Here is a 27,943-nt window from a genome sequence, read left to right as displayed (position 1 = left end):
ATGGTGTTATAGTAATCTCACTGTCTCTGACCGAGTCACTCCCAGGGGCAGTTCCATAGGGAATCACTGGCACGCAGCAGATGTTGGCAGGAAAGGCCAGAGCAGAGGATCAGGCAGAGACCACCAGGCAGCCTCTTCTGTGGATGCGTGCCCAGGGGCCCTGTAATTATTTCATAACTTCGCAGCAGGGCGTGTGTATAAGGGGTGGGTGACGTCGAGACAAAAACAGTCGTTTGTCGTGAGATCAGGGGTGGTACAGAGAGGATCCGCCTCGAAATTTATAGCGCTTTAAAGCAGTTAAAGCGCTTTATAACTGTTATAAAGCGCTTTAAAATAGTAGTGTAGATCCTGCTGCTGCGCCACTTTCATGTGCGCGAGGCCACAGGCTGAACCGGCCACTCACCCCCTCTCTGACCCAGAGTGCAGGACACGGAATAATGGACTCAAATTAAAGGAAGCCAGATTCCAGCTGGACATCAGGAAAAACTTCCTGACTGTTAGAGCAGTGCGACAATGGAATCAGTTACCTAGGGAGGTTGTGGGCTCTCCCACACTAGAGCCCTTCAAGAGGCAGCTGGACAACCATCTGTCAGGGATGCTTTAGGGTGGATTCCTGCATTGAGCAGGGGGTTGGACTCGATGGCCTTGTAGGCCCCTTCCAACTCTGCTTTTCTATGATTCTATAAGAGCGGGAGTGAGAGGGCGGACGGGGTGGGGGTGGGATAAGCCCCCTTGTATATCTGGAAGATGCCTCAGGCAGCTCCTCGCCAAACGTCTCCCCTGTTCCCCTCCAAGACAGCGTTTGTCTGAGGCAAAATCTCTATTGAGGACCGGGGGGGGGGGCAGAGTCACTATCATGACTCCTCCTCCTCCTCCTCCCCCCACCCCCCAATGTGGATATATGGAATACAAGCAGCGGCGCCTTTCTACTCTCTCATGTATTTTACCTCATTTTCGTCTCCCCTTCTGCCACACTTTCTGCCTCCCGCCTATTGTTCTCCCTCCCGCTCCTCATCCCCGCCAAACTGGCGGCTCTTTGAGGTAGGCGGGGCTTCTCTTCCCAGCCCCGACATCGACTGACACTTGCAGGGGAGGGGGGGGAGAGGGGGCGGGGCGCAGCCGAGGCCGGGCGGGCTGATAGAAAGAGAAGAGCTGGCGACGGCGCTGGTCAAGCGGGAGCCTCACAGCGAAGCTGCCGGCTTGACGTTCCTGCCGCACACGCGACGACGGCGACAAGGCGAAAGGCAGCTTCCCGGGCCTGGCTTCCCCTCGTCTCGCCTCCTCCAGCTACCTCCGCCCGGGGCTGGCAAACCAATGAGGGCCCGGACTCCGGCCCTCTCCGCCTCAGGAGCCGCCAGGAGCCCCCCGTGTCGACCCCCGGCCTTAGAAGAGGCGGGTGGAGTGGACCCTCATGAGGCGGCTCCAGGAGAAATTCAGGAGGTGAGCCGCATATCTGGCGGGAGAGAGAGGGAGACAGGTTCGTTAGGAGGCGAGATTTTATTGGGAAATAATCAGGGTTACAAGCTAACTCTTAGAGCCGTTTCTCCCCGTTGTAAGGATAAGACAGATTCCTGTGTCCTATTGGATTTCCCCCCCCCCCAAAAGCCTTTGATCTCACCCTAGAAAACTCCACCTACTGTTCAGTTCAAGTTCAGATGATCCTTTGTACAATTCCTTTTGTGGTATATTACAAGAATTGAGATCAGTTAATGCAGATACCCCCTTCTCAGATTGGCCGTAGTCAGTGGAGTTAATGAGAGTTTGATGGGTGCTGTGTGTTGAGTTGGTTTTTTCCTCCTACACTTCCAGTTCATGCTTTTGGGGATTCTAATTTGCCTAAATGACTTGTGCTTTACATAGCCAGGCGCCACACAATAAAGGCAGTTTAACTTGCATTAGTTGTCCCTTAACAGCCTTTCATATGTGTGGTAATAGTGTCACAATGAAATGTCCTGAAACTTGTTGGTAGATGCTTAGAAGTTATTATTTGTATTTTTATTTTGAGAGATCAGTAAAAAATAATTACTTCCCTCCCCCCTCCAAAAGTAAAATCCAAGTGAAATATGACACAAAGTGGGGAAGATTCTTTTAAAAGCCAAATTGTGTGTCAGGCTGCTCCTAGATGGAGGGCTCCACTCAATAATAACCAAAAGGCACTGCAGCTTTTCTGCTTTCTCTTCCTTGACATTTTCCCCCCTGGAAAGAATAAAGGTAGAAGAAATGGGGATGGGACATGAGAGGGCTGCAAATTGAAGTCAATGACATCTCCCCTCCCCCTCCACATCCATGAAAATGGCACAGTAAAAGTTTCATCTGGAAGCAGGGAGAATGTCTGTATGCATATGTTGGGGGGAAAGTTTGGAGATACTGCTTGAAAATCAATAGAGGGCATGAGATTTATATATGGACTTAGATGGGAATATAGATATACTGAGCATGACTTCTGCAGGCTGGTATGGAAAGAGGCCCATGTCTTGCAGGAACTATAGAACCGTGTTTGTGAATAGGAGTCTCTTGTCAGCTAAACCTTCCCTGATGGAATTTACTTTAGCATGTAATATATTGGATATTATCAAAAAACTTCATTTTTCATTTAATACTTATTTATTTAAAGTATTTTTATCCTGCTCCTCAGTCAAAGAGGCCGCTGGTGCAGCTTATATATATTCAGAAAAAACAGGACAGTCCCTGCTCACAGGCTTACATATTCCTGTTTCGCCTCCACTGATGGGGTGCAGCCTTCTTGCTTTATTTAGAGCAAGAACAGCTGTGCATGTTACTACAGTATAGGAATGCATGATAAAATTCCACTGTTTTTTGCAGGTAAACATGAAATGACACTATGGCCTGGTTCAGACCACACTCTGGGCTTTGTGGTTAGCTTAACCATGTTCAGCTGTAGTTAACGCTAACCATGTGCAGAATGCTTGCAGACAACCCTTTTAACCCTTTTGTGGTTAACGGGGCAGATGGTTTGGGAAAACGTGTGTCAGACGACACCGTAAACCATGGTTAAGCATTCTGTTAACCATTTTGTGGTTAAGCATGGTTTAGTGTGTTGTCTGAATGGGGTCTAAGCCTCCTTATAGAAAATAAATTCATGGGAGTATTCCCTCATTGTGCTATGAATATAATTCCAGGTGTGACTTTGTGAACAGTGTAAAATGGAGATAAACCCTGGCAGCACCTATTTGTATCAAAAGAGTCTATGTTTTCATGCATCTAACTAGGGAGGATCTAGCTCCAAGCAAAAATACAACTTTTGTTTCTACCTAACACATTTCTTCTCCACTCACCCACAATCTTGAGTTACCCATACATTCCTTGCCGTTATTCCTAGGAGAGTTAGTCATTGCCAGAAGAAAACAAATGCTCCTTGCTTATGAATGGCATGTAAATTCAAACACTTGCATTAATTTTACCCTCCTGGTTCTCTCCACTTCTTCCTGGGATTTTGCCCTTTTCTTATACATCTATGCCTTTCATGACATCCCTGATAAGGGAGAAGCAGTTTGAGTATACAGTTTTTAGGTATACTTTGTGAGAATGACAGCTGAGATACTGGGATTTACAGAGAATGCAGGCGTCTGGTATTGCATGCAGTTGCTGTTGGACAGGCTTCTAAAATTATACATGCAACTAGAAGTAATGACTATTCCCTCTCTCTCTCTCTCTCTCTCTCTCTCTCTCTCTCTCTCTCTCGTTGAGAAAAGTGGGTAGGCATCTGCTGACTGATGAGAGGAGAGGTGATTATACTGCTTTGCTTTTAGAAAGGAAATAGATCATGGTGAAAGATGAGGTTTTCCGTCTCCTAGAAGTGGGTGAAAGTTCATATATCCGGTGTTTGTCATACTCATCTTGGTTGAACTAAGCTTCTCCTTCATGTATGACAGTTGGAGAGAAACACTCTAAAATCCTCTCTATGTCTTTTATGAATGGCTGACTCTGCAATGGGACAGGATTCATCTGTTTATTTTTGCTATTTTTACAGTGTAGGACTTGGAAAAGAGGAGCAGAGGAAGAAAGTAAAAGCAATTTGGAAATCATTTAGGAGTGACATAAATAGAATTATGCTCAAAATGGGTCATTTTGGACTAGAAATGTCTTTGGTCAGAAACAACAGGATCAAGATGCTAATACAAATGTTTGCATCGGTGTCTTAATATGGCATAAAGGGGCCAGTATCTCCTACAGAATTAATTTGTGTGTGTGTTTGTTTGTTTATTTATTTATTACATTTTTATACCGCCCAATAGCCGAAGCTCTCTGGGCGGTTCACAAAAATTAAAACCATAATAAAACAACCAACAGGTTAAAAGCACAAATACAAAATACAGTATAAAAAGCACAACCAGGATAAAACCACGCAGCAAAATTGATATAAGATTAAAATACAGAGTTAAAACAGTAAAATTTAAATTTAAGTTAAAATTAAGTGTTAAAATACTGAGTGAATAAAAAGGTCTTCAGCTGTGTTATATTTCTCTTCTCACGCTATTATTATTATTATTATTGTTATTATTATTATTTATTTATATAGCACCATCAATGTACATGGTGCTGTACAGAGTAAAACAGTAAATAGCAAGACCCTGCCGCATAGGCTTACAATCTAATAAAATCATAGTAAAACAATAAGGAGGGGAAGAGAATGCAAACAGGTACAGGGTAGGGTAAGCAGGCACAGGGTAGGGAAAAACTAACAGTAGAAAGTAACAGTAGAAGTCTGCACAACATCAGGTTTTAAAAGCTTTAGGAAAAAGAAAAGTTTTTAGTTGAGCTTTAAAAGCTGTGGTTGAACTTGTAGTTCTCAAATGTTCTGGAAGAGTGTTCCAGGCGTAAGGGGCAGCAGACGAAAATGGACGAAGTATTACTATTTCAATTTATTATAGTATTACTATTTCAATACTTGAGAAATATCTTTTTTTAAAAATCAGGCCAAGTAAAGGACTAATTGGAGCATAGGGGTGGGAGGAGGCAGGAATAGTTTAATTAGGAACATGATTGGACCTGCTCTGTACATGGTCCTCCCTCACATTGATATGCATGCCTTTTGTCTGTTTTCCACATCAGGCATGCTGAAGCACTATCTGTCTCCTTTCTCTCCCAGTTGTTTCCTTCTTATTTTATATAGCTGTTTAAAAACAATGATTTCTTCATATGAATCTGGAACTATTGATTATAGGCAAGGAATGTGTTGTGAAATTTGGGCTCAATTAGGAAGATAGATGATGGATGTGGTACTGCTGTATTTGTGACCTTTTTGACATATCCTCTGTTTTGGAGAAACTACTTGGATCAGAATGTAATTTTGGCTAGGATCAGAAATATCTTCTAAGTACATAGGTTTCAGCACCCACATTCTTGGAACAAATATCAAATGTTTATGTACCATCCTTACAGAAAGCTAACTGTGTTTCAAATGCCATTGTCTGTAATGGCTGATAGGAATTTTCGCTAACACAACAATTTGCCATACCCCAACAATGACATATCTCAAGGCTAAAGCAACATAGTGGTGGTTTCACTTTGGCAATGAGTCTGGATTCAGTGTAACTTTGGATTCAGTGTAATGGTAGAATTCTGATTACGAAAAAGTAGTTATTTTACGTACAGATCTGCCTGGAGTATCAGGTTATAAACCTTGAGATGATAGAACAGACTGAATCAATTTTCTGGTCCTTATAGTCCAGCATGACATAGTGAGGTCTAAGTTTTAAACTTCAGCTCACAACCACAACAAGTATTAGAGATTAAGGGTGCAATCCAATGCATGTTTAGACAAAAAGAAGTCCTACAACCCCCAGCATTGCCCAGTCACTATGGGTGCTGGGGGAGGGAAGGGTCTGAGAGTTATTGGACTTTTTCAGTCTAAACATGCATAAGATTGTGCTGTAAACTAGCTAAAGTTACTAATTTTATATTGAAATGTACATAGTAAAACCCGAACATTGATCAAAGAAAGAAAAATGAAAACGTTGTATTTCTATCTAGAAATTCTTGTTCCTAGAAATACTTAATCCTAATTTAGGAAGTACTGATATGTTTATTGAACTCATTTGAACCCAGAAGGAGGAAAAATTCCAGCTGTGCCTTCTGGCAGGAGGCTATTGGTAGGCTGCATTATTAGGGCTTAATCATTCAGTCAGCATTGCCAAATTTTGGGTATCTGCAGGTCTGCATTTATGAACAGCTTTATCAAGCAGCAATCTTGTTGGGGTGCCAATAGATAAAACACTACATTCTCTTAAAGTGCCCTCCCATACAAAGAATATTAATCAAAATGCAGAAGTGGAGGAAAATTCAAAGTAGTTTAATATTTGGACCTGCTGGGTTTACTTCTTGGATACAGCTTCAAGAAAGTCTTCTGTGTAGCGGCACCCACTGTCTGAAAAACTCTCCCTCGTGCATTTGAGGAGGTAAAAAAAAGTTACATCCCTTAAACACCTCCTGAAAACTTACCTTTTCACACAGGCTTGGGCTGTAACTTAATTTGGTTTTATATGGTATTTTTTAAAAATGTTTATGACACATTATGATCTTGCTTGTTGTATTTATGGTTTTAATTGTGAACTTTCCAGAGAGCCTCAGTTATTGGGCACTATAAGCATGTAATAAATAAAGTCTTTTTATTTATAATGTAGCACACTCTGGGGACATGTTTGCTCTCTTATATGACCAGGAAGATATACTTTGGTGGGAATGACATGTTGCAACCTGGCTGTTGACTCTGGGGGTATTTTATCTCAGGCAGTCCATATTTAACAAAGGAATATACACACTCCAGAGTAATACTGTATTGTACTATCCTGTAGTGCAGCTGTGTATTAAATTAAGCACTCTCTTGGTAGCCATAGGCAAAAAGAAATTGCATGCAGATGAGTGAGTGGGCTTGTGGAGAAGGGACATAGCATTCTGTTTCCTTCTCTGTGCCCTGCATAAAAAACAAGCAAGCTGCCTGAGAAGCTCGCAACACCACAGCCTTCGTAGAAATGCAGAAGGTTGTTGGAGGAGAGACAGAGCTCTCTGTCCATCCTCTGCCAGCTCCTAGCAGGCTAGTAAAAATTTCTGCAGGTTAGTAACTTTTGTTGGCTTACTTACAAAGCTGCTTTAGTGACACCGGCAGACAGACAGCCATTCTCTTGACACATTCAGGCTCTGTTTATGGCTGTATTAATCGGGTGAAGTAAGAGAGAATGGTTGGCAGTGATACTTTCTTTCAGATTAATTGTTTTTGAATTAACATATCCTTTGTCAATCATAAGGCATTCACAGCAAAAAATAAAATTACCAAGGTGTTATTATATCTACACGCTGCTGGTTACACTACCTGTTGGGCTTGCTGCTCTCAGGACAAAGGAAACGAGAACAAACTATTTTATGCAAACTAAATAGTCCTTGAGCGTCTCTACATTAAGGAAAAATGCGTTGTTTACCCGAGGGAGACTTGTTATCGTCTGCTGTAAGTCTGAAACCCTTATTTGGGGGTAAGCCCCATTGAACACAATGAGACTTACTTCTGAGTAGACACATGAGGAACTACTAGCACAAACCAAAAGAAGAAAATAATTAAAAGAATCACATTGGATTTAAACCCAACACAACTATAATATAGCATAGTAAAGGGTCTTGTTCTTGTGGTCTTAGAGAACCCGTTACGTCCCTGTGGAACACTTACTTGGGAGTAAGCCCCTTTGAACTTAAATGGATGTTCTTGGTGGGGTGGGGAATAAGATCTATCTCCCTTTGATGCAGGGAGGCATCAAACATCCTCTTCTCCCTCCCATAACAGGGAAAGTCCTTCCACAGTAAGTTCATAATGCAATACCAGCTTTATACATTGCCGATATTGCACTATTAAGTGTTTATTCCAGCTTATTTCTGATCTTTCTAAAAACAGGTTAAAGAGAGGAAAGGTCGGGAGATGTCCTGGCTGTTGTCGACATCATTTAATTGACCTGCAAACTTCTGTGAGCGGCCAATCACAAGTGTGCTATAAATCACTCATTTAGAGAAGCCTCTTGTCTAGAAAATACAGTGAGCTTGTTTTTCTCAAGACTTGAGGCAAAACAGCACATTTCAATACAATATTTGGAGAATAAGGAATTCATCTATTTCTATTTTATTTGGATATATTGGATTTAAGAGAAGACCCTCTCCTTTATATTAGTAAAGCTGGATACTAATTTGAAAAAAGGTGATTCACTTCAAATGATCTCAACTTTGTTAATATCATCAATCAGTCCTAGGAAATTGAAATAATTTTTTAGCCTCTGCATGAGCGCACTATGTCGGGCTGACCTTAAGGCTGCTCTGGAAGCTGGAGCTAGTACATAATGCATCAGCTTAGCTGTTGTTGAGAGCTGCCCCTTTTCAGCGTGTGACTCCTTTGCTGATGGAATTGCACTGGCTGCTTATTTGCTACAGGGCCAGGTTTAAGATTTTGGTACTAGTGTACCAAGCCCTAAACAACTTGGGACCAGGCTACTCCAGAGAGCGCCTTCTCCCTTACCAACCTGCATGGTCATTGAGGTTGTTAGAGGGCATGCTACTGGTGTTTCCACATGGACCTATGGCCTGATTGGAATCCACCAGGAGAAGAGCCTTCAGCATGGTGGGGCCCTTTCTCTGGAATTCCCTGCCCCTGGAGGTCAGGCACCTCCTGTTACCTCCTGAAAACAGCTTTATTTCAGGAAGCTTTCCTTGGTAGAACAGCCACAGTTTAATTGGCACTTTTTTTCTTATTATCTTTGCATCATTTTATCTCTCACTGTTCACCGCTCCAGAATCTGTTTAGATGAGGAACGGTATACAAATGTTGTAAATAAATAAATAGATAAAATAAGTCCATCTCACATATTATGAAATCATTTTTAGTTCGCTACATTTGTGTCTCAAAAAGTTCACTGCAGTATTTTGTTTCACTACAATGATGATTATCGCTTTTCAGAAAAGATAGCAGCCTCCTTTTGTGTGCAAAGCTACATTTATCATCTGGGAGATAATACAACGTGGGTGAAAACAGGCAGAAAAACAAACACCAAACTTAACCTAGAACAATTTTAAAACACATATTTGTTAGGGTTTAGTTTGTTTATAGTTCATCTGTTATCTTGAGGCTCCGTCTAAGGTTTAAGGTCTTACCATAGTGTACACAATGTGTGCACGTTCCCCATACGTATTGTTCTGAATACAAATCTCAGGGGAACTGACTGGATTTCTTTGGGATTCATATGCTAAATCCCATTTAGTTTCCTCATTCCATGCATGTTTAATTCTTTCTTTGGGTGGGATCAAAATGCATTCTTGGTGAGCAGAAGTCAAGGGAAGGTCCCCAAAGTCTGCTGACTTCCTCCTTCTCCCAGCTCCCCCTCCCCCTCAGTGCCACATCTTATAGTCCCAGGACTGGAATCTATAAGGACAGGAAGTATCCTTCTTTGAAGCAAATCCATTGTGTTTATGCCATGCTGATTATGTTCTAGAACACTAGTCTTCAGCTAAAATATTGAGACACCAAAATGAATTGTTGGTCCTGGGTCCCATCAGGGGCACAGTCACAATTTTCTTTTGTTCTTACCCCTATTCTTCTCTTCTAGAGAAGAGAAAAGAGAGGGTAAAACAGGAATATCGGGGAGGTGTACAATGAGTAATAAGGAAGAAGTTAGGCATTTAATGATGATGATGATGATGATGTGACTCCATGTAGCAAGTTGGTATTGAAAGTGGTCCTGGTCTGAAATAATTGAGGACTACCTCATGCTACCATTCTAGTATACACTTGTTTGAAAGGGGGCATAAAGACATATTGTACCGGTAGACCAGAGGGGCAATAGATAACCATAACAAAAGGTGATACATCTGGTTTTAAAGAGACTTGTATTGATGTAAAATACTTTCTGCACAAATGGTTTTAAAAACTTATACTGGAGCATACACAAGGGATCAACAATTTGTAACTGATTTGGCCAAGCCAAAATTCTAGTCACTAGCCACTTTTCCTGGCAAGCCTCCCACTGACCTTTTCTTTTGGAAAAGCAGAACAGTGTGCTGGCTTGGACACCATTGTTTGCAAGCACCTTGATATTTTTGTGTAGCAGCTCTCAAGGCATCTGCATTCGTGCATAACATGCATACACACAGCTGGTCTTTCTCAAGGGGAGGGCCAGCAGGGAGAGGATAGTGCCAGCTAATGTACCACTGGTTGAGGGGCCCTCAAGCACATTCTGGAAGTGATGTCCAGCCCTTCCCCACCCCACCAAGCTTTCAAAAGTGGTGTCCAACCACCACCGGCCTCACCACTGCATCCCAGTGCCTTCTGTGAATGGAAGGAGGCTTTTTCGTGAATGGAATGGCCAATCTGGATTCAACTCATTATGTGTTTATTTTATTTATTAAATTTATATACAGCCCCATAGTCAAAGCTCTCTGGGCGGTTTGCAAAAGTTAAAAACAGTGAACATTAAAGTCATCATTAGGTTATCAAATTGTGAAGTAGCCTCCTAAGTGTTTAGCACTGTCGATAGTGGTCTTACAAACTGAGGATGGTACAGAAAGTAATTAAGCAACCCAATTTTTCCCTTTCTTCCAGAGCTATTTAAAGATGACTCATCTGTTCTCTGTGTGTGCACACTGTGCAATGCACATGAGAAATGAGTTATATAAATTTCTCTGTGGCTTTTCTGGTACAACATAATAGGTTGTACCATTTCCACTACTGTTTTGTGTGCCACTCCTCTTCCTTAATATAACTTTCGTCTCTCCTACACTGTAAGCCTGCAGAGTATGATTTTCCCCTGGGCTTTTTTTAAAGTTTGTCTCTTCAAAAGAATATCACTATGAATAGAAAAGGGATATTGTCAAGCTTAAAGCAGAGTTCATATGCAATTCTTAAAACAAATGCATGAACACTTGTGTTAAGGCTGCAATTCTAATTATGTATTCTAAGAAGTAATCCTTTTTGAACATTATGGGGCTTACAGTGCAAACCTGTATATGTTTACTTGTTAGTAGTATGAAATGGTTTTGATTGTTGTTCATAGTTGTGATAATATGAATTTGATATTCAAATTATCGACCTCTGGATTGATTGCAGGTTGATTCTGTGGTTCTTTGCTGGTATGTCTGCATAAACTAAAGACTAAAACAAGAGGGCCTGGAATAGAACGTACACTAAGGATGCAATCCAGTGCATGTTTAGACAGAACAAAGTCATGCTGGCTGGGGAATGCTGGGCATTGTAGGACTTTTTCTGTCTAACATGCAGAGGGTTGCACTCATCTACATCATGGTGATAAAAAATTCGAGAGCAAGCATTTTTTGTGCAAAGAGAGCTCTTAATTTACAGTGGTGGCCAAAATTGTGGACACTTTTTGAAATTTTCATGTTTTGCAACTTTGCATGCTTATAGAAAATGTTCTTTTTCATGAAATTCAAATGTTTGTATATTAATTGAAAGAGAATTTAATGCTGAATTCAATACAAAAAACAGAATGCAAATATCTGCACTACAAAAAAAGAGAGCTGCTGTATATTGGTGTTTGGAAATTTACACTGGTGAATTTTAAAATCTAGGTGTCTTCTTTAAGTTCTTTTTTTGGCCTTCTAAACAAATGTGAACATGGATAGGGAATCATTTTACCAAATTCTCATATTGGGACCATATTCATTGTAAATGTACAGTCCCTTTAATACTGGGTATTTATTTATTTGTGATATTTATATGCCGCTACATAAAATAAAATCCCTGCTATCGAGAATATTAAAACAGTAAATCCTCATTCTAACTCAATAAATAAATGTATTCCTTTTCAATGTATATAACAATTTGCATCAACTTTTCTGTATGTCTTGTCTCAACAGATTCATGAACCATCCTGCCCCAGCAAACAGTCGTTACAAACCCACTTGCTATGAGCATGCTGCTAACTGTTATACTCACGCGGTAAGTACATTGACTTACTGGCAGCACAAACCACATGGCATGCACATCATTCCAATTCCCATGTGCATTAGATATTACTCTCTCTTTTTTAATTATGATTGAGCACAAGCTAGTACTTGGAAGTGCCATGAAAGCAGATTAGGTTGTTGATATAAGTGCATGGCCTGGTTGCACAGCAGAGTCGAAAACTTCCATTGTTGTTATATTGACCTTTTTCATTCTGGCCCGTTTTAGAAATCAAAGTGTCCTTAAAGTTTCATGAAATTGTATTCTTTCGCTAAACTAATGATTACTAAAATATTCTGATTCTTTGGAGGCTATGGAGAGATTTATTGCAAAATTGTTTTGGCAGCTTTTTTTTTAATGAGCGGGCAGTGATGTTTTATAGGCCCCTTCCAACTCTATTATTCTATGATTCTATTTATTCCATGTTAAAGTAGCCTTGCAAATAAAGCTGCGAAACATTTGCTAGTCTGGCTAGTACCATACAATATGTTAGTAACATGTGGCCTAAAAGAGAGAAAGAATTCTTCTAAATCTTCTCTACTTGGTCTCTGAAAGAGATTCTTCCTCTTTCTAGGCTTTTCTCAATTTCTTGGGCACAGCTTAAATTTACAATGTATTATGCCAGAGATCGTTGCTTTTATTTTGTATTGTATTACTTAAGTGCTGTGGTTCATACTACTTCCATGATAAAAGTAATGATAAAATTATCTCATAATTGTTTGGGGGCAGGTTGCTTCTGCTTTATGTCTGTTTGTTAATTTATTTTTTGTTCGTTTTGTAGCATCTTGTGTTGAAACTTGTCATTTTAACTATACACAACCTTGAGGGTTGTTGTCAGTAATTTTTCTCCAGTCGGCCATGAACATAAGTAAATGCAAGTTATTCATATGTTTAAATGTCAGATTTGGGTTCTTCCCCCACCCCGCAAACAAGCAGTTGTTCCATAGTTGTTAAAATGCTGACAGGAAGACAGCTGCGTCTCATTGGGTCAATCTCAGCAGAAGAAGCATGCAATTACTTCTGTATACCATCCTTTAGTTTCAAGTCCCTCCTTTTATTTCGCTTCTGCCTTGTTCATAGTCATTCATCTGGGTGATCAGCAATTGTAGATCAGATGATAAAATGGGGCATGTGTGTTTAGTTGCAGTTTTTAAAATTTTATCTGTTCCTTTATTATATTTATGATTGCAACTTTGCAGCAAGTTACACATGTATAAGTAAATCAGAAGGGTTTGCATGTACAGAACATCTTGCCTGCTTGTCTATTTAATGTCTACTTTAAAGTCTATATTTTGTTCAAAATAAGCAAATTTCTGGCCCCAATTTTCATGTCTCTATTGTGGGAATTAGTTACTATCTCTTAACTGATTAACAAAGCAGTCTTATGGTCCCTGCAAGAGTGACCGAAGGGCCATAGGATATAGCAGATTTCCCCCCTTGAGGCTGTAGACGCTGCACCGATCTCCGAGTGAGGATTTCCCACCCCCTTTCCCCTCCCACCCCTCACAGCCACTGTGGTGAGCTCCAGGGCAGCTTCTCTTGCAAGATCCCAGTTGCAGTCTTGGAAGTGAGTCAGGGAGGGTAGGAAGGTGATGTGCCGGTAGGGAGAGAGGGAAGGAGTGAATAGGATGCGAGTTTGCAGGATTCACAAGCCTCTGTTCCTGTCCACACCCACAGATGAGCCAGTAAGCTTGGTGGGCTCAGAGGCCTGCCCAGCTAAAAATAGCAGACAGGAGGAGCAGGAGGCATTTTCGCCTATGTTGCTCCTCCCGCCCTGCCTCGTAGGCCATAGAATAAACAGAGGGCTCTGATCTCGGAGCCCTGTGTCTTTAGAATGACAACTCCTTAGGGTTGCACCCTAAAATAGGTAAACAAAACAAGTGCTGCAACCTTAATCATTTTACCAGATTAACTGTAGCTTCAGTTTTCAGAACCAAACCTGTGATATGGGATGGAAAATATTTTGTTGATAATACTTTTTCCATGGAAAGTTTTCCATTTCTATGCATGCACTGTTTGATAAAATGAATTAGTATCATAATACAAAACCAGTTAAATGTTTAAGTTTCAAAGTTGTAATTAACTTTTTACAGATGATTGTTCAGACCTGTCCCCAATCCTGTGAGAGAATTGCACGCTATTTGAATTGCCTAGCGTTAAAATCCTGAAAGGCATTCTGGGGGGAAAATCCAAGTAAAGCCAATGCTTGGTGTTATTAAAAAGGCCTCTCACTAGCATCAGGGGATAGCAGAAGGGATTCCCAATTTCTCTTCTATAAAATTCTGCTACTGAAGGTCACTGAACTTGCTTATACAATCATGTAGTGTCCCCCCTTCAGTTTCCTGTTCTAGTAGCGTTTATTACCTTAAAAATTCTAATTGCTATTAACCTTGAATGTAGAAAGTCAGGCTGACTTAGCTACTCCTTAAATACAAGTCATGGTGTTTCGTTTTTTAAATGTGTGCATGTGTATGTGTTTAGTGAGGACATTATTTATACAGCTGAAGTATTTGCATTAGCTCTTCTCTAAGCAGTTTGTACAGTTTTTGCTTGCACAATGAACTCAACAATGTGTTACTTTCAGCACATTTTAATCCCAAATACAATATACTGTCTGACAGTTTGGCACTGCTTTGTGGGTGACAGCAATTCTGTAACCTTCAGCCAAAGTAAATTCTTAAATGTTGAACTGATCAAGGTAACTGAGATGTCCCTCCTGTCTGCGATGATAACAATGCCTTTCATTTGTAACAGACCTGGGCAACTTGCTTAGAATATTTTAAAATCACATTCTTTTTCATTCACTCCTTTTGAAGCCAGTGTTTGAGAGGAGGAGTTTGGTTTAGGAATAGGGCACAGAATGATAAAAAGCAGAAAATGTGGACTGAGAGAACGGCAAATAACACATTCCTGTTGTTTTTCTAGTTTCTCATTGTTCCAGCAATTGTGGGTAGTACCCTGCTCCATCGACTCTCTGACGATGGATGGGAAAAGATAACAGCATGGATGTATGGAATTGGTCTATGTGCGCTCTTCATCGTTTCCACAGTGTTTCACATAATTTCATGGAAAAAGAGTCACCTAAGGTATGAACCAAATATCCACTGGGTCTTTTGTGGTACCTTGCACTCTGCATGCTGTTTCTAAGTGGGCTTCTTAAGTAGGTTTTATAGTCTCTATCTCTAAAGGTCATTGTTGGTATTCTTAATTCACTTCATTATAGTTCATTTGGGTAATTCTTGCTTTAGGATTCCTCTGAACAACTGGCACCATAGTATTTTAAAATGTTATCTATAAAAAGTTTCTGAGCAAAATAGCAGGATCACTAGATGTTACTGTGCCTTTGCTTGGTACAGTATAGCCATTGTTATCAAGAGGCTCAGCCTCACTGCTCCTTTGAGTATCTCCCAAGTACCTTGACCCCAAAATCCCCATCGTGTCTGGGAAGTGTGGACTAAGTTGAGACTTAGGCTACCAGGACAACAAAGTAAAATTACTGTACATAGATTTTCCTCCATTAACTATGCAATGGGCATGAGGCCTATGGGCTTGACCCTCTTCCAGGTTCCTAATACAGTTGGGACCGCGTCCTTTAATTAGCCTCTCTAGAGCCCTGATAAGGAATCAGCATGCATAAAGCACTGGGAAACCCATTATAAATATTTAGTCACCCATTAGCATCCATCAGGGTTTGGGACCTATACCCAGAATGTGCACATGACCCTCCCTTCACGCTATACATCTTTGCCCATACCATCTATTGCAGGAACCAAACTCTACCCTCATCACTTGCATCCCCTTCTTTGACCATGGCGAAAAATACCTTCTCAAAGCCAAGGTTCATGTTTCTTCCTCACAATTGACACACAGTCAGAAGCCAGTTCGCCTGCCACCACACTCTGCTTTTGATGCCACTTTGGAGGATTCAAGGATGACCCAAGCTTTTGTTTTAAGTTCCGTGCCATATGAGGATTAAATGTGCCAGCAAAGGCTCAGCCTGTCCATGGGGCCCCATCCCAGCCTAGAGCCTGTCCTTTCAGCAGGGTGTTGTTAGAGAGCTGGCTATTTAGCACATCCATAAGTCCAATTAACCGCAGTGTTGTGGTCTCAAAAATGAACTGCGAGATCACAGCAGACCCCTGAGGGAGAATCATCATCCACCCTCTTCATCTCGGTATAGGAAATTTTCTTTTGCTTTAATCTTAGTTCTCTTTTCTTCTTTTCTCTCTCTTATATCACTAATTCCCAGCAAGCTAGCCAGGTACACATAGACAAAACTATTCAAATTCTGGTCCTTCTCTCCAATCCAGTTAGGCCCCAAACATGTCTATCCTGCTCCTATCTGCTTATCAGGCATCAACCCCTCTGTCCCTCTTCCTGCTGAAACACTGGCATATTGCCCTGTCTCTCTACCTCTGTCTCTTTCTCTTTTGCTCTCTCAATCCTCTCCCTCTGTCCCTGTATAGAATTAACTGAGCACCTGCCTTTCCTGTTTAAGTGCTGTACATGTTCTTACTTTATATATTCCTGTAATAAACCACAGACTCAATTATTCTAACCTCTGGCTTATTGTCTTTTGGTCCCCACCCCCCACTTGAATAACCCAATTTTTGCTGTGGTTTAGTTAACGATCCAAGTTGTGTGTGGATACATGTGCATGATGAGACATGTGTAGATGAGGACATGTGGTAAGAGCCACAGAGCTTAAACGTTTATTTAAAGCTTATGCATTTAAAGTTTAAAAGCGTTTATTTAAATTCTTATTTTAAGTGGCCAACCTGCACAAGCAGGTGGCACAAGCAGCACACTGGGACAGCAGCAGATATGCCTGGATATGGCACAGAATCGGGCCTGCATCCCTTCTTATCTCTCCCACACTGTATATTTTCTTTTAATTCCCTACCACTACAATTCCCTACCAGGGTAGAGGGCTGCATATGGTGCAGTGTGCCCTTAAGTAGCACTATCTTATGCTTTAAACCTGTGTTACAATGCAGTTGTCAAAAATGTGGATACATGTGCATGATGAGACATGTGTAGATGAGGACATGTGGTAAGAGCCACAGAGCTTAAACGTTTATTTAAAGCTTATGCATTTAAAGTTTAAAAGCGTTTATTTAAATTCTTATTTTAAGTGGCCAACCTGCACAAGCAGGTGGCACAAGAAGCACACTGGGACAGCAGCAGATATGCCTGGATATGGCACAGAATCGGGCCTGCATCCCTTCTTATCTCTCCCACACTGTATATTTTCTTTTAATTCCCTACCACTACAATTCCCTACCAGGGTAGAGGGCTGCATATGGTGCAGTGTGCCCTTAAGTAGCACTATCTTATGCTTTAAACCTGTGTTACAATGCAGTCGTCAAAAATGTTGGTCACCTCTGCTAAGTGTCTCCTAAAAGTTCCCTGTGGGTTTTATAATCATACAGCAGCTGTAACGGTTCTAAATTTATTTATTTAAGCATTTTAACAACTTTTCCAAACAAAGTTCTCTCAAGGTGGCATACAACAATATAAAACAATTACTTAAACTTTGAAATGGAAAAATTTAAAGATGAACGCCAACATCTTAAATAGCCGGCGTAAAATAATTATTAAAACTACAGCAATAAAGTAGTAAATCAGCAGTACATCCAATAGAATCACATCAACTAAAAGCCACTTGGAACATAAAAATGTTCAAAGGGGTTTTGAACATCAATACTGAAGAGCCCAACTGTACGTCCCTTAATTAATCCTCCTGGCGGGGGTGGGGGCTGATATTGAATATGAATCATGGCAAATGAAATTCCATTAAGTCTTCAAATTGTGGCCTGGACTTGTTCTAAGAGAACTCATTGCAGCTTGAAAACTGAGACTCTTTTTTAAATGCCTTGAATGCATTCTAGCTTCTGGCATAAGCAAATGTGCAAGTAACTTATGATTCAGTTACTGACAAGATACTATTGATGGTATTTTGATCTATTACAGTTTTTATTGCCAGTGACTCTAAGGCAAGATGAGTTTTGCAAACCAGAAAGTAACACCAAGGTAGACAATGTTAACTTAGTATTCGGACAACATTACCACAGAGCTGTGAGATGTAATGTTTGTTTCACCCCCACCAGCATTCATTCATACAGACATAGTTTCGTTCTCTTTTGATATACCAAATTCTTGAGCTGAAATGCAAAATATCTTCAGTAAAAAAGGTTTTAGGCTTCCCCACCCCTACCCCCTGAACTGTGCCTCACCTTGCTGTGCCTCACCTTGCATTCTCAGTTATTATTCTTAAAACATTAAAAAGCAGAATAACTCACCTTGCATTCTCAATGCAAAGTGAGCTATTCTGCTTTTTAATGTTTTAAGAATAAACTTTTTGGAAAGAAAACGTTTCTATTTTATTTAAAGCATTTTATATCGCACTTCAGCCGAAAAAGGCTTATAGGGCGACTTACAAAGGCAAATAAGAAGACAGTCCCTGCCTTCATGGTTACAGGCTAATAGACACACACAAAAAGGGATGGGGGAAGGAGGGAAAAAGCAAACTTAGGCATTAGTTCTCAAAGATGTCCTTTCTGGTAGGGAAGGGTAAAGCAAGCTCCCTGCAGCTGTTCCCACTATGGCTGATGTATTGGTCATCATCAGATTGGTCTCTCCATTGCCATGATGTTCTTGCTGGGAGACAGAAGGTGCAGCCTCCCAGTGGCCCTTAGTTGAGGCCAGATCGTGCTGCATTTGAGTCTACAGCCCCAGGGAAATAACCTATGTCCCCTTTTTAATGAATTGTTCCATTGTTTGTCTTTTCATTTAGGACAATGGAGCACTGTTTTCATATGTGTGACAGAATGATGATCTATATCTTCATTGCAGCATCATATGCACCGTGGTAAGGATTAAAATGTATATTTCTGGTAGGTAAAATTGCAATGCCATATTGTTACAGCTGCCACTTGGTGGATTGGTTGACTAATTGCTCATGGCCTAATCTGTTAGAGTGAAGCAGTATAGTCAAATCCTTTTTCCATTTAATAAATTAAGGTTTTTCTTTGCGTTGCCCTGATCCAGCAAGGGCAGTACACATACAGAAGCAGCCTTCGGCTTATTCATCTTCTGATAGATTGGTAATTTCATGTAAAAGAATGCAGTGTATGTATATCACTGAATTGGGACTTGGGTGTTTTATGCATGGCTATAACAATTGGTCTTGCCCTTTGTTTCTGTTCTCCCAAATTCCAGTAAGTTTAATAATACTTGGAGACTTGGTTCACACGGTGTGGTAGATCACTGTAGGTTAATTCACCCACGAAGGCTCCATATTGCTTGCCAGCTGCCATTTTGCATATACAAGCTGCAGCATGCGAACCTAACAACTGTGGGTTGTTGGCATGGTTAATAAACCACTCACAAGCCATAGCCTGTTTTAGGGTTTGCATGACACGACAAGCCATAGTGTGCTCCCGCCACAGCTTTCATATGCAAAAGCAATTTACAAGTTTTGATAGGAATTAATAAAATGAAATAAAATGTATTATTTGCTATCAAATGAAGCTGTGTTGCTATTAAATGTAGGCAATAAAAAAATCCTCAAGAAGTTTGAACTCTGCACACAGCAATATTTAAACTTTACTAAACTGATTTTTCATTGATAAAGCAGAATATGTACCTCAATAGCTTCAGCTATTGGGCGGTATAGAAATGCAATAAATAAATATAAATCCTAAACTTCCAAAAATTGAAAATTTAATATTCTCTCTCTCTGTGGATCTCTCCTTTGAGAAATTTTAATCCTTTCATTAAAACTGCAAATAGAATTTAATGTTTTTCATATGCCATCCATTCACTACTTTAGACGTTACCTTAATGCTTTTTTTAGGTTAAATCTTCGTGAGCTTGGTCCTCTGGCATCTCATATGCGTTGGTTTATCTGGCTAATGGCTGCTGGAGGCACGATTTATGTATTTCTCTACCATGAAAAGTAAGAAACATAATCATTTGTACTTGAATTTATATTTTCTGCCAGTTAACTTCTCCACACTAGAATTAGTCTGTAGACACAAACTCTGTACTGTAAAAATTAGCTGTGGCATAACGCTGCACCATTCATTTTTTCTTTTTATTTATCTTTGTTGTTCCGGTTCTCTTTGTTAAATAACAGTATATTTGTTTTTTAATATTTTTGAATGTAAACCTTAAGATTTCTTATTAGATTAAGTGGTATACAAGTACTATTAATAAACAAGCAAAAGCTTCGTAACAGGCCATGAGATAACGGTTTACACTGGGCCATGAGATTGCAGTAGACAACCCGGTACCCTCAATGTTCTGGACTACAAGCCCCAAAATCTCTGACCCTTGACCATGCTGTCTTGATTTTATGGGAGTTGTAGGCCAAAACATCTGAAGGGAGCCATGCTGCCTCCTTATATTAATCAATTAATACACCATTTACCATAGCTGAAAAAATATCTCAGAGTAGTTTATAGTACAAGTAGTTTATAGTATATTTTACAAACATTAAAATACCAAGGTTATGAACTGGAATTCAGGAATGTCCTTAACCAAGTTAGAACACACTTAACTAGATTTAGCAATGGTTAAGCATAATACTGAAGCAGGATCGAGACTGCCAGGAAGCAGAACAAACAATCCCATAGCTTGCTTCTGATTCCTGAACCATGGTTAAGAGTGCAGTCCTATGCATGTTTAGACAGGAGAAAAGTCCTACAGTTCCCACCTTTCCCCAGCCAGCATGGGCCAATGCTGGGAGCTGTAGGTCTTTTTTCTGTCTAAACTTGCATAGGATTGCTCCCCAAATGTTATTGGCAGAGGACCCTAATATATGTATCTGGCTTAAGAATGTTAAAATACCAAATAAACAGAAGGATGCAAAGATTATCTTGACTCGTGAAGGAACATTCCACATTTAGTGATACATTTCTCTTTATCTAATTATTACATGTAGTCTAATTGTTACACTGGAGCAGTGTTATATTCCTTTTCCTAATTCAAACAAACCCATTTTAACTTAAACACTTTCTCTTATTTCTGTTGAGAAAAGCACAGTCTTGACTATTGTCTGTTCACTATGTCTCCCAGCATGTCAGCATTACGCATGTCTCCAACATGTAGAAAATGACTGTGTCTCACTTTTGAAATTGCTCTTTGATAAATAATTCAAGCAGTACTTAATATGAGTGGGTGAGAAGAGCCTGGATTTCTATCAAAGAAATAGAAATTGTGGGTGTGAACCATCTTCTGTTCCACAGACTGCACCTTTCTGATATGTGATATTTATCCTTTTCTAGTGAGATTAATGGGAGTAAAAACCCTAGCCACAGAAGCAGGAAGGAAGCAGATTCTCTAATACATATGCCTGGTGCTTTCCTTCTCCCCTAAATAGAATCTGTTCCATGTTCCTCATTTTTGTTTTATATTATGACTTTGCCCATCTTGGCCTGTACAAAAGTCTTCTGCTGGCTTTGTTTACTTGCCATCTAGGGACATGTTGAACCGTTGTTGGGGAAAGCTGTCGTTTTGAATATCTCTGGTACATTTCTCTTTCTCCAGCTAACAATAATGGAAAAATGAACCAGAGAAAAGACTGACATAATGCTAAACCACGGTTTATGCTAACCATGGTTGATTGCTTTAGCCATGAATAATCTTGCAGATGAGCAAACAAACCACAGCTGTTTTCTTTTTTCATGATTTGTTTGTGTCATACCCATTTTGCCAGCTTTCAGAGCAGTTTTATTTTCAGGCTGGTGTTGCTCTGTTTCGGGCAACAGAAACAAACAAGACAGGGACTTCTGGGTTCTGGGTTCAGATATCATGACAAACCATGGTTTAGTCAAGCCAGCTTTTGTCAGCCAACAACAAACTATAGCTTCTATTTGTCATGTATAGCTGTTTAACGACTCATGGTTTGTTTATGGGGATGGGTTTAGACACAATGGCAAGCCAGATTTCAACAAATCACACTTTAGTTAAGCGTTCTGTACGAACCAGGCTAATCTGTTTCAATTTTGTGGAGGCCCAGTGCAGTTAATAACAAAGTGAGCTATTAAAGAGTCTTTAAAAAAATACTGTCCAAGAAGAACTATAATTTATTGCAGTCAGAACGGCAGTGTAGAGTGAAAATGCACTGTATTTCTGGAGTGATGAACACTGTGCTTGCATAGTTTCAGGCTTATCATTTATCTTCTTTTTGAAGGTATAAAATTGTGGAGCTCTTCTTCTACCTAGCAATGGGCTTTTCACCTGCTCTAGTCGTGACCTCCATGGTAAGGAATACATGCTTGTTGAAGAGCTTTAAGATCTAAAACTTAAATAATTATTATAATTAATTGTATGTTTAAATAACAGCTTTTATTAACAAATATACCTGATATTTAAGACTATTTAGAACTTCGCTGAATTTGCATCCTTGTCCATTTTCCTCAATTTTTTTAGCTTAAGAACAACATAAATGTTTTCTACAGCAGCAGGCACTATCTAACGCCATCCTATTTAACATAATGTCATCGTTATCCAGCCCTTAAGGGGTTTTATCCTATAGAACTAGCTTGCATGACATAAGTTTAGATGATAATAATGTTGGCCCACATATGTAAGCAGAGCTCATATTATTAATAAGGACGTAAGAGCCTTGCTGGGTCATAAAAACAGTCCATATAATCCACCCTGCTGGAAGCATCTGGCTAACGACTGATACAAACAGGGAGGCCACAAGCAGGCATGAAATGCATCCCTATTGTTTTCAGCCCAGCAACTGGTGTTCAAAGACATAATTATCGCTGAGCATGGTGCATTTCATCCAGTTCTGTTGCTTTCAGACAAAGCAATGTATACCAAAAATACCTTAGGCAGAAAATTTTCAGCTTGGAAAAAGCATGTTGATTTTAGGAAAGACATGACAGCAACAATAGTCAGTGGTTGCTTTATACTTCTTTATCTGATAGAAGTGTTGTCTTGTCCATTGGGGCAGTTTGCAGTGCTTTCTCATTAGCTTTTAAGCCGTCTGTTTTTATTATGTTGATAAATCACTCTACTTGTTCAGGTTCCCAACATAGATATAATTAATTTCACCCTTATATATCCATTCAATTAAACTTCCATTAGACTATTGGTACAGATATTTTCTTTGCTCTAACACAGCCACCCCTCTGAAAATCATTCCAATTTGGCTGGGATTACAAGCCCAGGAATGAGATGAGTGCAAGTCAGAAAAATTAGTGGTACAGGTGCAACAAACAGAAGCAAAAAATGTAAACTTAGGAAGAGGTTGAAATATTTCTCTCACACACGCACACACACAGACAAGCACAAATGCGTGCACACATACACACACATCGGAAATGTCCTTCCACACGAAATATGTTTGCATGTGAACAGTCAGCACTCAGTCTTTTTAATCTGAGTGAATGGGCAACAGAATGGCAAATGAAATTCAATATGAGCAAGTGTTTGGTCAGTCTGTGTTGGGAATGAAACAGGCCGATTCCACACTAGATGGGATTAGGAAAGAAATTGAAAATAAAGCTGCCAGTATTGTAATCCTTTTATATAAAGTTATATGCACCTTTTCCAAGTTGGGAAAGAAGCATAAAAGATCATCAGGATGTTGAAGCATGTTCCCAGAGAGGAAAGGTGAAAATAATTGAGGGTTCTCAGAATATAGTAGTTCTATGTCTATGAATCCTGTGGGGCAGTTGGATATAACGATGCTTCAAACTCTATAACATTAGACCTAGAGGTCACCGATTGCAATTGGTTGGCAATCAATTCAAGGCAAACAAAATAAAGTACTTCACTTGACGCAAAATTAATTTCTGGAATTCACTACCACAAGTTGTGGTGATGGTAACTGGCTTAGAAGATTTTAAAAAGGTGGTTAAACCTATTCTCCAGGTATTGATCTATAGACTAAATGGACTCTCCATGTTCAAAAGTGTCACGCCATCCAATACCAAGTGCTGTGGAGTAAACAGTCAGTCCTGCTTGCACAAGCCGTGCTTGTGACCTACTCGGACGCACTGTCCTGGCCACTGTGGAAACAGGCTGCTGGTCTACATAGCATCTTGGTTTGTTCTAGCAGGGGACATTTTATGTAGCTGTCCCATAATGGTTTTATGGCTAGTGCTTGCTGATGTATACAGTCTCAATAGCCATGGTATTATTTTAGTGTTATGATCACTAAACCACCCAGAGAACTTCAGCTATTGGCAGTATAAAAATGTAATAAATAATAAATAAAATCATCCTCATATATTCCACCTTTCAAGTACCTTTTTCACCTTTTTATTAATCCACAGAACAACACCGATGGACTTCAAGAAGTTGCCTGGGGAGGCTTAATTTACTGTATGGGAGTGATCTTCTTCAAGTGTGATGGAGTCATTCCATTTGCTCATGCCATCTGGCATCTGTTTGTCGCCACGGCTGCTGCAGTGCATTATTATGCCATCTGGAAGTACCTTTACAAAAGCCCTGTAGATCTCATCCGTCACTTATGATACTAAACAAACAGGCACACACAAATACACACACACACACACACACCAACAAGCTGCACTATGCCTCTGACGCAGTATTACTTGGGTAAAATAAATTCTGGGGAAGTGGGAAAATATTGCACAGGGAAAATGCACTGACTTTAATAGTTTTCTGAACACATTTTACTGTGAACTGAAGTGACAAAAATGTGTCCTAGAATTACTGTTTGTATATCAAGTGCTGGGCACATAGTCCTCCAAGCACTTTTTCTGGGGAAAGCCCGTATTGAATAAACAGGAATTATGTTATTCACAATTCCTATTAATTTCAGCGTGGCTTACACAGAATCATTTCCATTTTGTATTGCGTCCACAGTCAGTAATTGGAGGCGGCAATCCAGCCCATTGAGTGGAAGTATGCCTGACTTTGGATTGTGGTTCAAAACATCATGCTGCATTATTAACAATCCATTCCACATTAACAGGGAAAACAGTGTAAAAATGGCTGGTGGCCTGATGTTTACAATTTTTTTAAGTGTATTTAATGGTTTTGAGTTCTGCAACTTTAAACTACATAAAACTTTTGAAATGACCGTTTTGAATTGTGGAAGTTTATGCAATAGCAAAAATGCTATTTCTTTTTTTTTTAAGTTGCTTTCTACTTTTATCACAAACTATTTAATAAACACAAATTATGGATAGATAATATTTAGCTTCCCCCCACCAGTTGTACTGATGTGACTTTTATATTAAAACAATTTTTTAAACAGAGTTTTAAAAGTGTACACAACTGCTGTTCTGCAGTTGTTACATACACTGAAACTTTTCAAGAAACAACTACATTCCACATACTGTCCTGACAGATATACCTCTTCCAAAGGATTTTTTTTTACGAGTATGTGATTGATAATTATGAATTTCAAAATTGGTTCTGCCAAGCTTTAACCTGAAAACCTGCTACCCTCCACTGTAAACTGAATTGCCTAATTTGGGTATATTTAAGAATACATGTAGTGCTAGCTAACACATGAAATCCATCATAGAGTGCCATTTCTAGAGGCATGTGTCTGCATGAAAGCACTCTGGAAATTTTGGTTCTAGTGATACAGGTGGCCAGCAACTAACAATTGCAAAATCTAAATTATTCTAAAGAACCAATAATTTTGTAGATGCATAAAACACTGTGGTGCTCAAATAGTGCGTCCAGCGCAATCCTATGCATGTTTACTCAGATGTAAGTCTTATTTTGTTCAGTGGGGCTCACTCCCTAGTAAATGTATTTAGGATTGCATCCCCAAGATTGCTAGTTTAGAAAAATGCCCCATCTTGGATATAACCTTGCTATTTCTATCATTTCAAAAAACAAATGGTTGCTGATAAACTTTTGAGTATTAATAGTTAGTGGTTTATAATACACCCAAATGGCCTTTTCAGGGAGGGAAGTTTGAAGAACTTGATAGGTCTCATTTGTCTGGGACAAAGTAGCAAAACTGGGCTTTAAGTGTGCTGCTCTTTAGCATTTGGGACAATGAAATGTGGTAGCAATTTGATTGTAGAACATGTGCATTAAATAACAACATGTTAGAATCCTCATTTTAATGATTGGTGTCCAGTTATGGTAGTGTGTCCCACTATACTATGAATGTCTTATATTAAGATTGAATTTATTCTTTTTCTAACTTGCTCTTTTTCATGTCAGTGTTTTAAAAACTAAAATGGAACATGTTGCCTTTTTCAGATTTTACTCTGGATATTTCGCCTGTCAGAGCAGTAGGTCTGTATTATAGAGATTTGGGGGATGGGGGAGACAAGGTAATATATAATCTCTTCTAAGATTGCCAGTGGGTTGTTTTATATTTTAGAATTTGGTGCACTTGTATGCAATTCGCAGGAAGGGACAAATGCTCGGATGAAAAGTAGGGCATTGAAACTTGGCTTCCATGCAGTATTACCCAGATGACTGCAGAATTGTCTCACACCAGGGACACTTCCAGAGCCCTTCAGAGTTCCGGGATACCCACAGGGCACTGGGGCAGTGGTAGCTGTGCTACTCTTGTCAGTGTGGCAAACGTTCTGCATGCATAATGGCAAAGAATGGAGAGGCTCACACAAAGTTTCCACCTGAGTATTGGAATACCCAGGTTGGGGCAGAACAGGTTTAACTTTCTTAGTAGTATGCTAACAAAACAGCAGATTAGAAAACATTTACTGTGACATCTGAATGCCTCAGTCATCTTTGTTGTCTTTTCTTTTTTCAACAAATGCATCCAACTTTGAATATAATCACTTTTTCTGAGTTCTTGTACTCTGTTCAAGTGCAGTACTGTTACGACCACTAAAATATGTGTAAAGCTCTCTGCATTTGTCAAAACTATGAAACTAGCTCCAATTAATTCTGCTACCTTCATGGTAATTCATGGTCTTTTTTAATGTGTTTGTTTTTAAGAGTGGAAAGTGTTCTGGTGTTCTTGTTGTTTTCAACAATTGAAATTGAACTCGCCAAAATATAATTTTACTTCAGTCTAGTCCCTAAAGGTTTAAATGTACTAGAATAATGCAAATAAACATTTTGTGCAATTTGGAATTATGTTGGTGAATTTTATACTTTTTAATTTGACTGGGTTATAGGAGACTTGATTGTTGATCTTTCCTTATGGTCAATACACTGTGATTGAAATTGTGGCCAAACTCCAGACAACCTTACAACGAACATCATGCATTCAACTTGACTTCAGTTTTGTGATGTAACATGGGGACTTGATCTTTAAAAACAAAACAAAAAACCACGACATGAATGAATTTTGGGGTGTACATAAAGACCCACTGGAATGCAACCCATACGTAGTAATAGAGAAAAACAATTAAGCTCCTAGCCATATGAAATATTCTCCTTCTAAAATTCCACCATTTATTGCATTTGTACTTATCTTGAAATAAAATGTATTCCTATTAAGGAATACTGAATCTGTGGGGCGAAAGAGATGTTGGTTTCAAGTGGCTATTGATGTTCTAGTCCCTTTTAAATGTGCAGCCTATTGGCTAACATCTGCACAGATTTGTTATGTGCTAATGGGTATGGTGGTATGATACTTCCTTGCCCATGAAGCAGTTGCAAACTAACAGAACAGTGGAGGTGGCTAGGATGGAGCAGAAGTGTCCCTCTGCTAGCAGTAAGGAGCTCCTTTGGTAGATTACTCTTGCAGAAAGTTCCACAGGAGATTTTGTTTCTGCTGTCAGTAGGGCCCGAATCAGGGTGTTGCCAGAACCAGGGCAGGTTAGAGGTAGCTTTTGATCTGCTGGATTCAAGACCCCTCCATTCCCCCAAGAGATCTCAGGATGAGCCCCCTTATCTATACCAGCCTCAAGCTGGCACACTTATCTTCCTTCCCATTGAACCCAATGAGGCAAGAGGTGGGGGAAGAGAATCTCCAGGGAAGGGAAAAGGATATGACCACTTACCTGTGTGAGTGTCCTGGCCTGTGTGAGTGGCAGGGCTTTGGAAGAGGTAGATGATTTG

The 27,943-nt window shown here is 39.8% G+C and overlaps 1 protein-coding gene across 2 annotated transcripts; it reads left to right on the top strand.

Moving 5' to 3' along the window:
* Positions 1-1,257: 1,257 nt before the first annotated feature.
* MMD (monocyte to macrophage differentiation associated) lies at positions 1,258-25,317 on the top strand. Of its 2 annotated transcripts, XM_063119904.1 has the most exons (7): positions 1,258-1,440; positions 11,860-11,941; positions 14,873-15,033; positions 18,744-18,818; positions 19,806-19,907; positions 22,146-22,215; positions 24,247-25,317. In XM_063119904.1, the coding sequence occupies exons 1-7, from the start codon at positions 1,412-1,414 to the stop codon at positions 24,445-24,447; spliced, it is 720 nt and encodes a 239-aa protein (XP_062975974.1). In that variant the 5' UTR covers positions 1,258-1,411; the 3' UTR covers positions 24,448-25,317. The 2 variants fall into 2 exon arrangements, with proteins under 2 accessions (XP_062975974.1, XP_062975975.1); XM_063119905.1 differs by lacking the exon at positions 18,744-18,818.
* Positions 25,318-27,943: the final 2,626 nt, after the last annotated feature.

This window comes from Elgaria multicarinata, chromosome 3 (genome assembly GCF_023053635.1).
Source record: "Elgaria multicarinata webbii isolate HBS135686 ecotype San Diego chromosome 3, rElgMul1.1.pri, whole genome shotgun sequence".
NCBI lineage: Eukaryota > Metazoa > Chordata > Lepidosauria > Squamata > Anguidae > Elgaria > Elgaria multicarinata.
The sequence above is the reverse complement of the archived record's forward strand: the minus strand, read 5'-3'. Positions and strand labels throughout refer to the sequence as shown.

What these genes read in the sequence shown, in the direction of transcription:
- MMD (XM_063119904.1), top strand. Translation starts at nt 1,412, where the DNA reads ATGAGGCGGCTCCAGGAGAAATTCAGGAG. An exon ending in TGGAAAAAGAGTCACCTAAG is followed by an intron (nt 15,034 to 18,743) that starts GTATGAACCAAA and finishes CTTTTCATTTAG; the next exon opens with GACAATGGAGCACTGTTTTC. An exon ending in GCAGCATCATATGCACCGTG is followed by an intron (nt 18,819 to 19,805) that starts GTAAGGATTAAA and finishes TGCTTTTTTTAG; the next exon opens with GTTAAATCTTCGTGAGCTTG.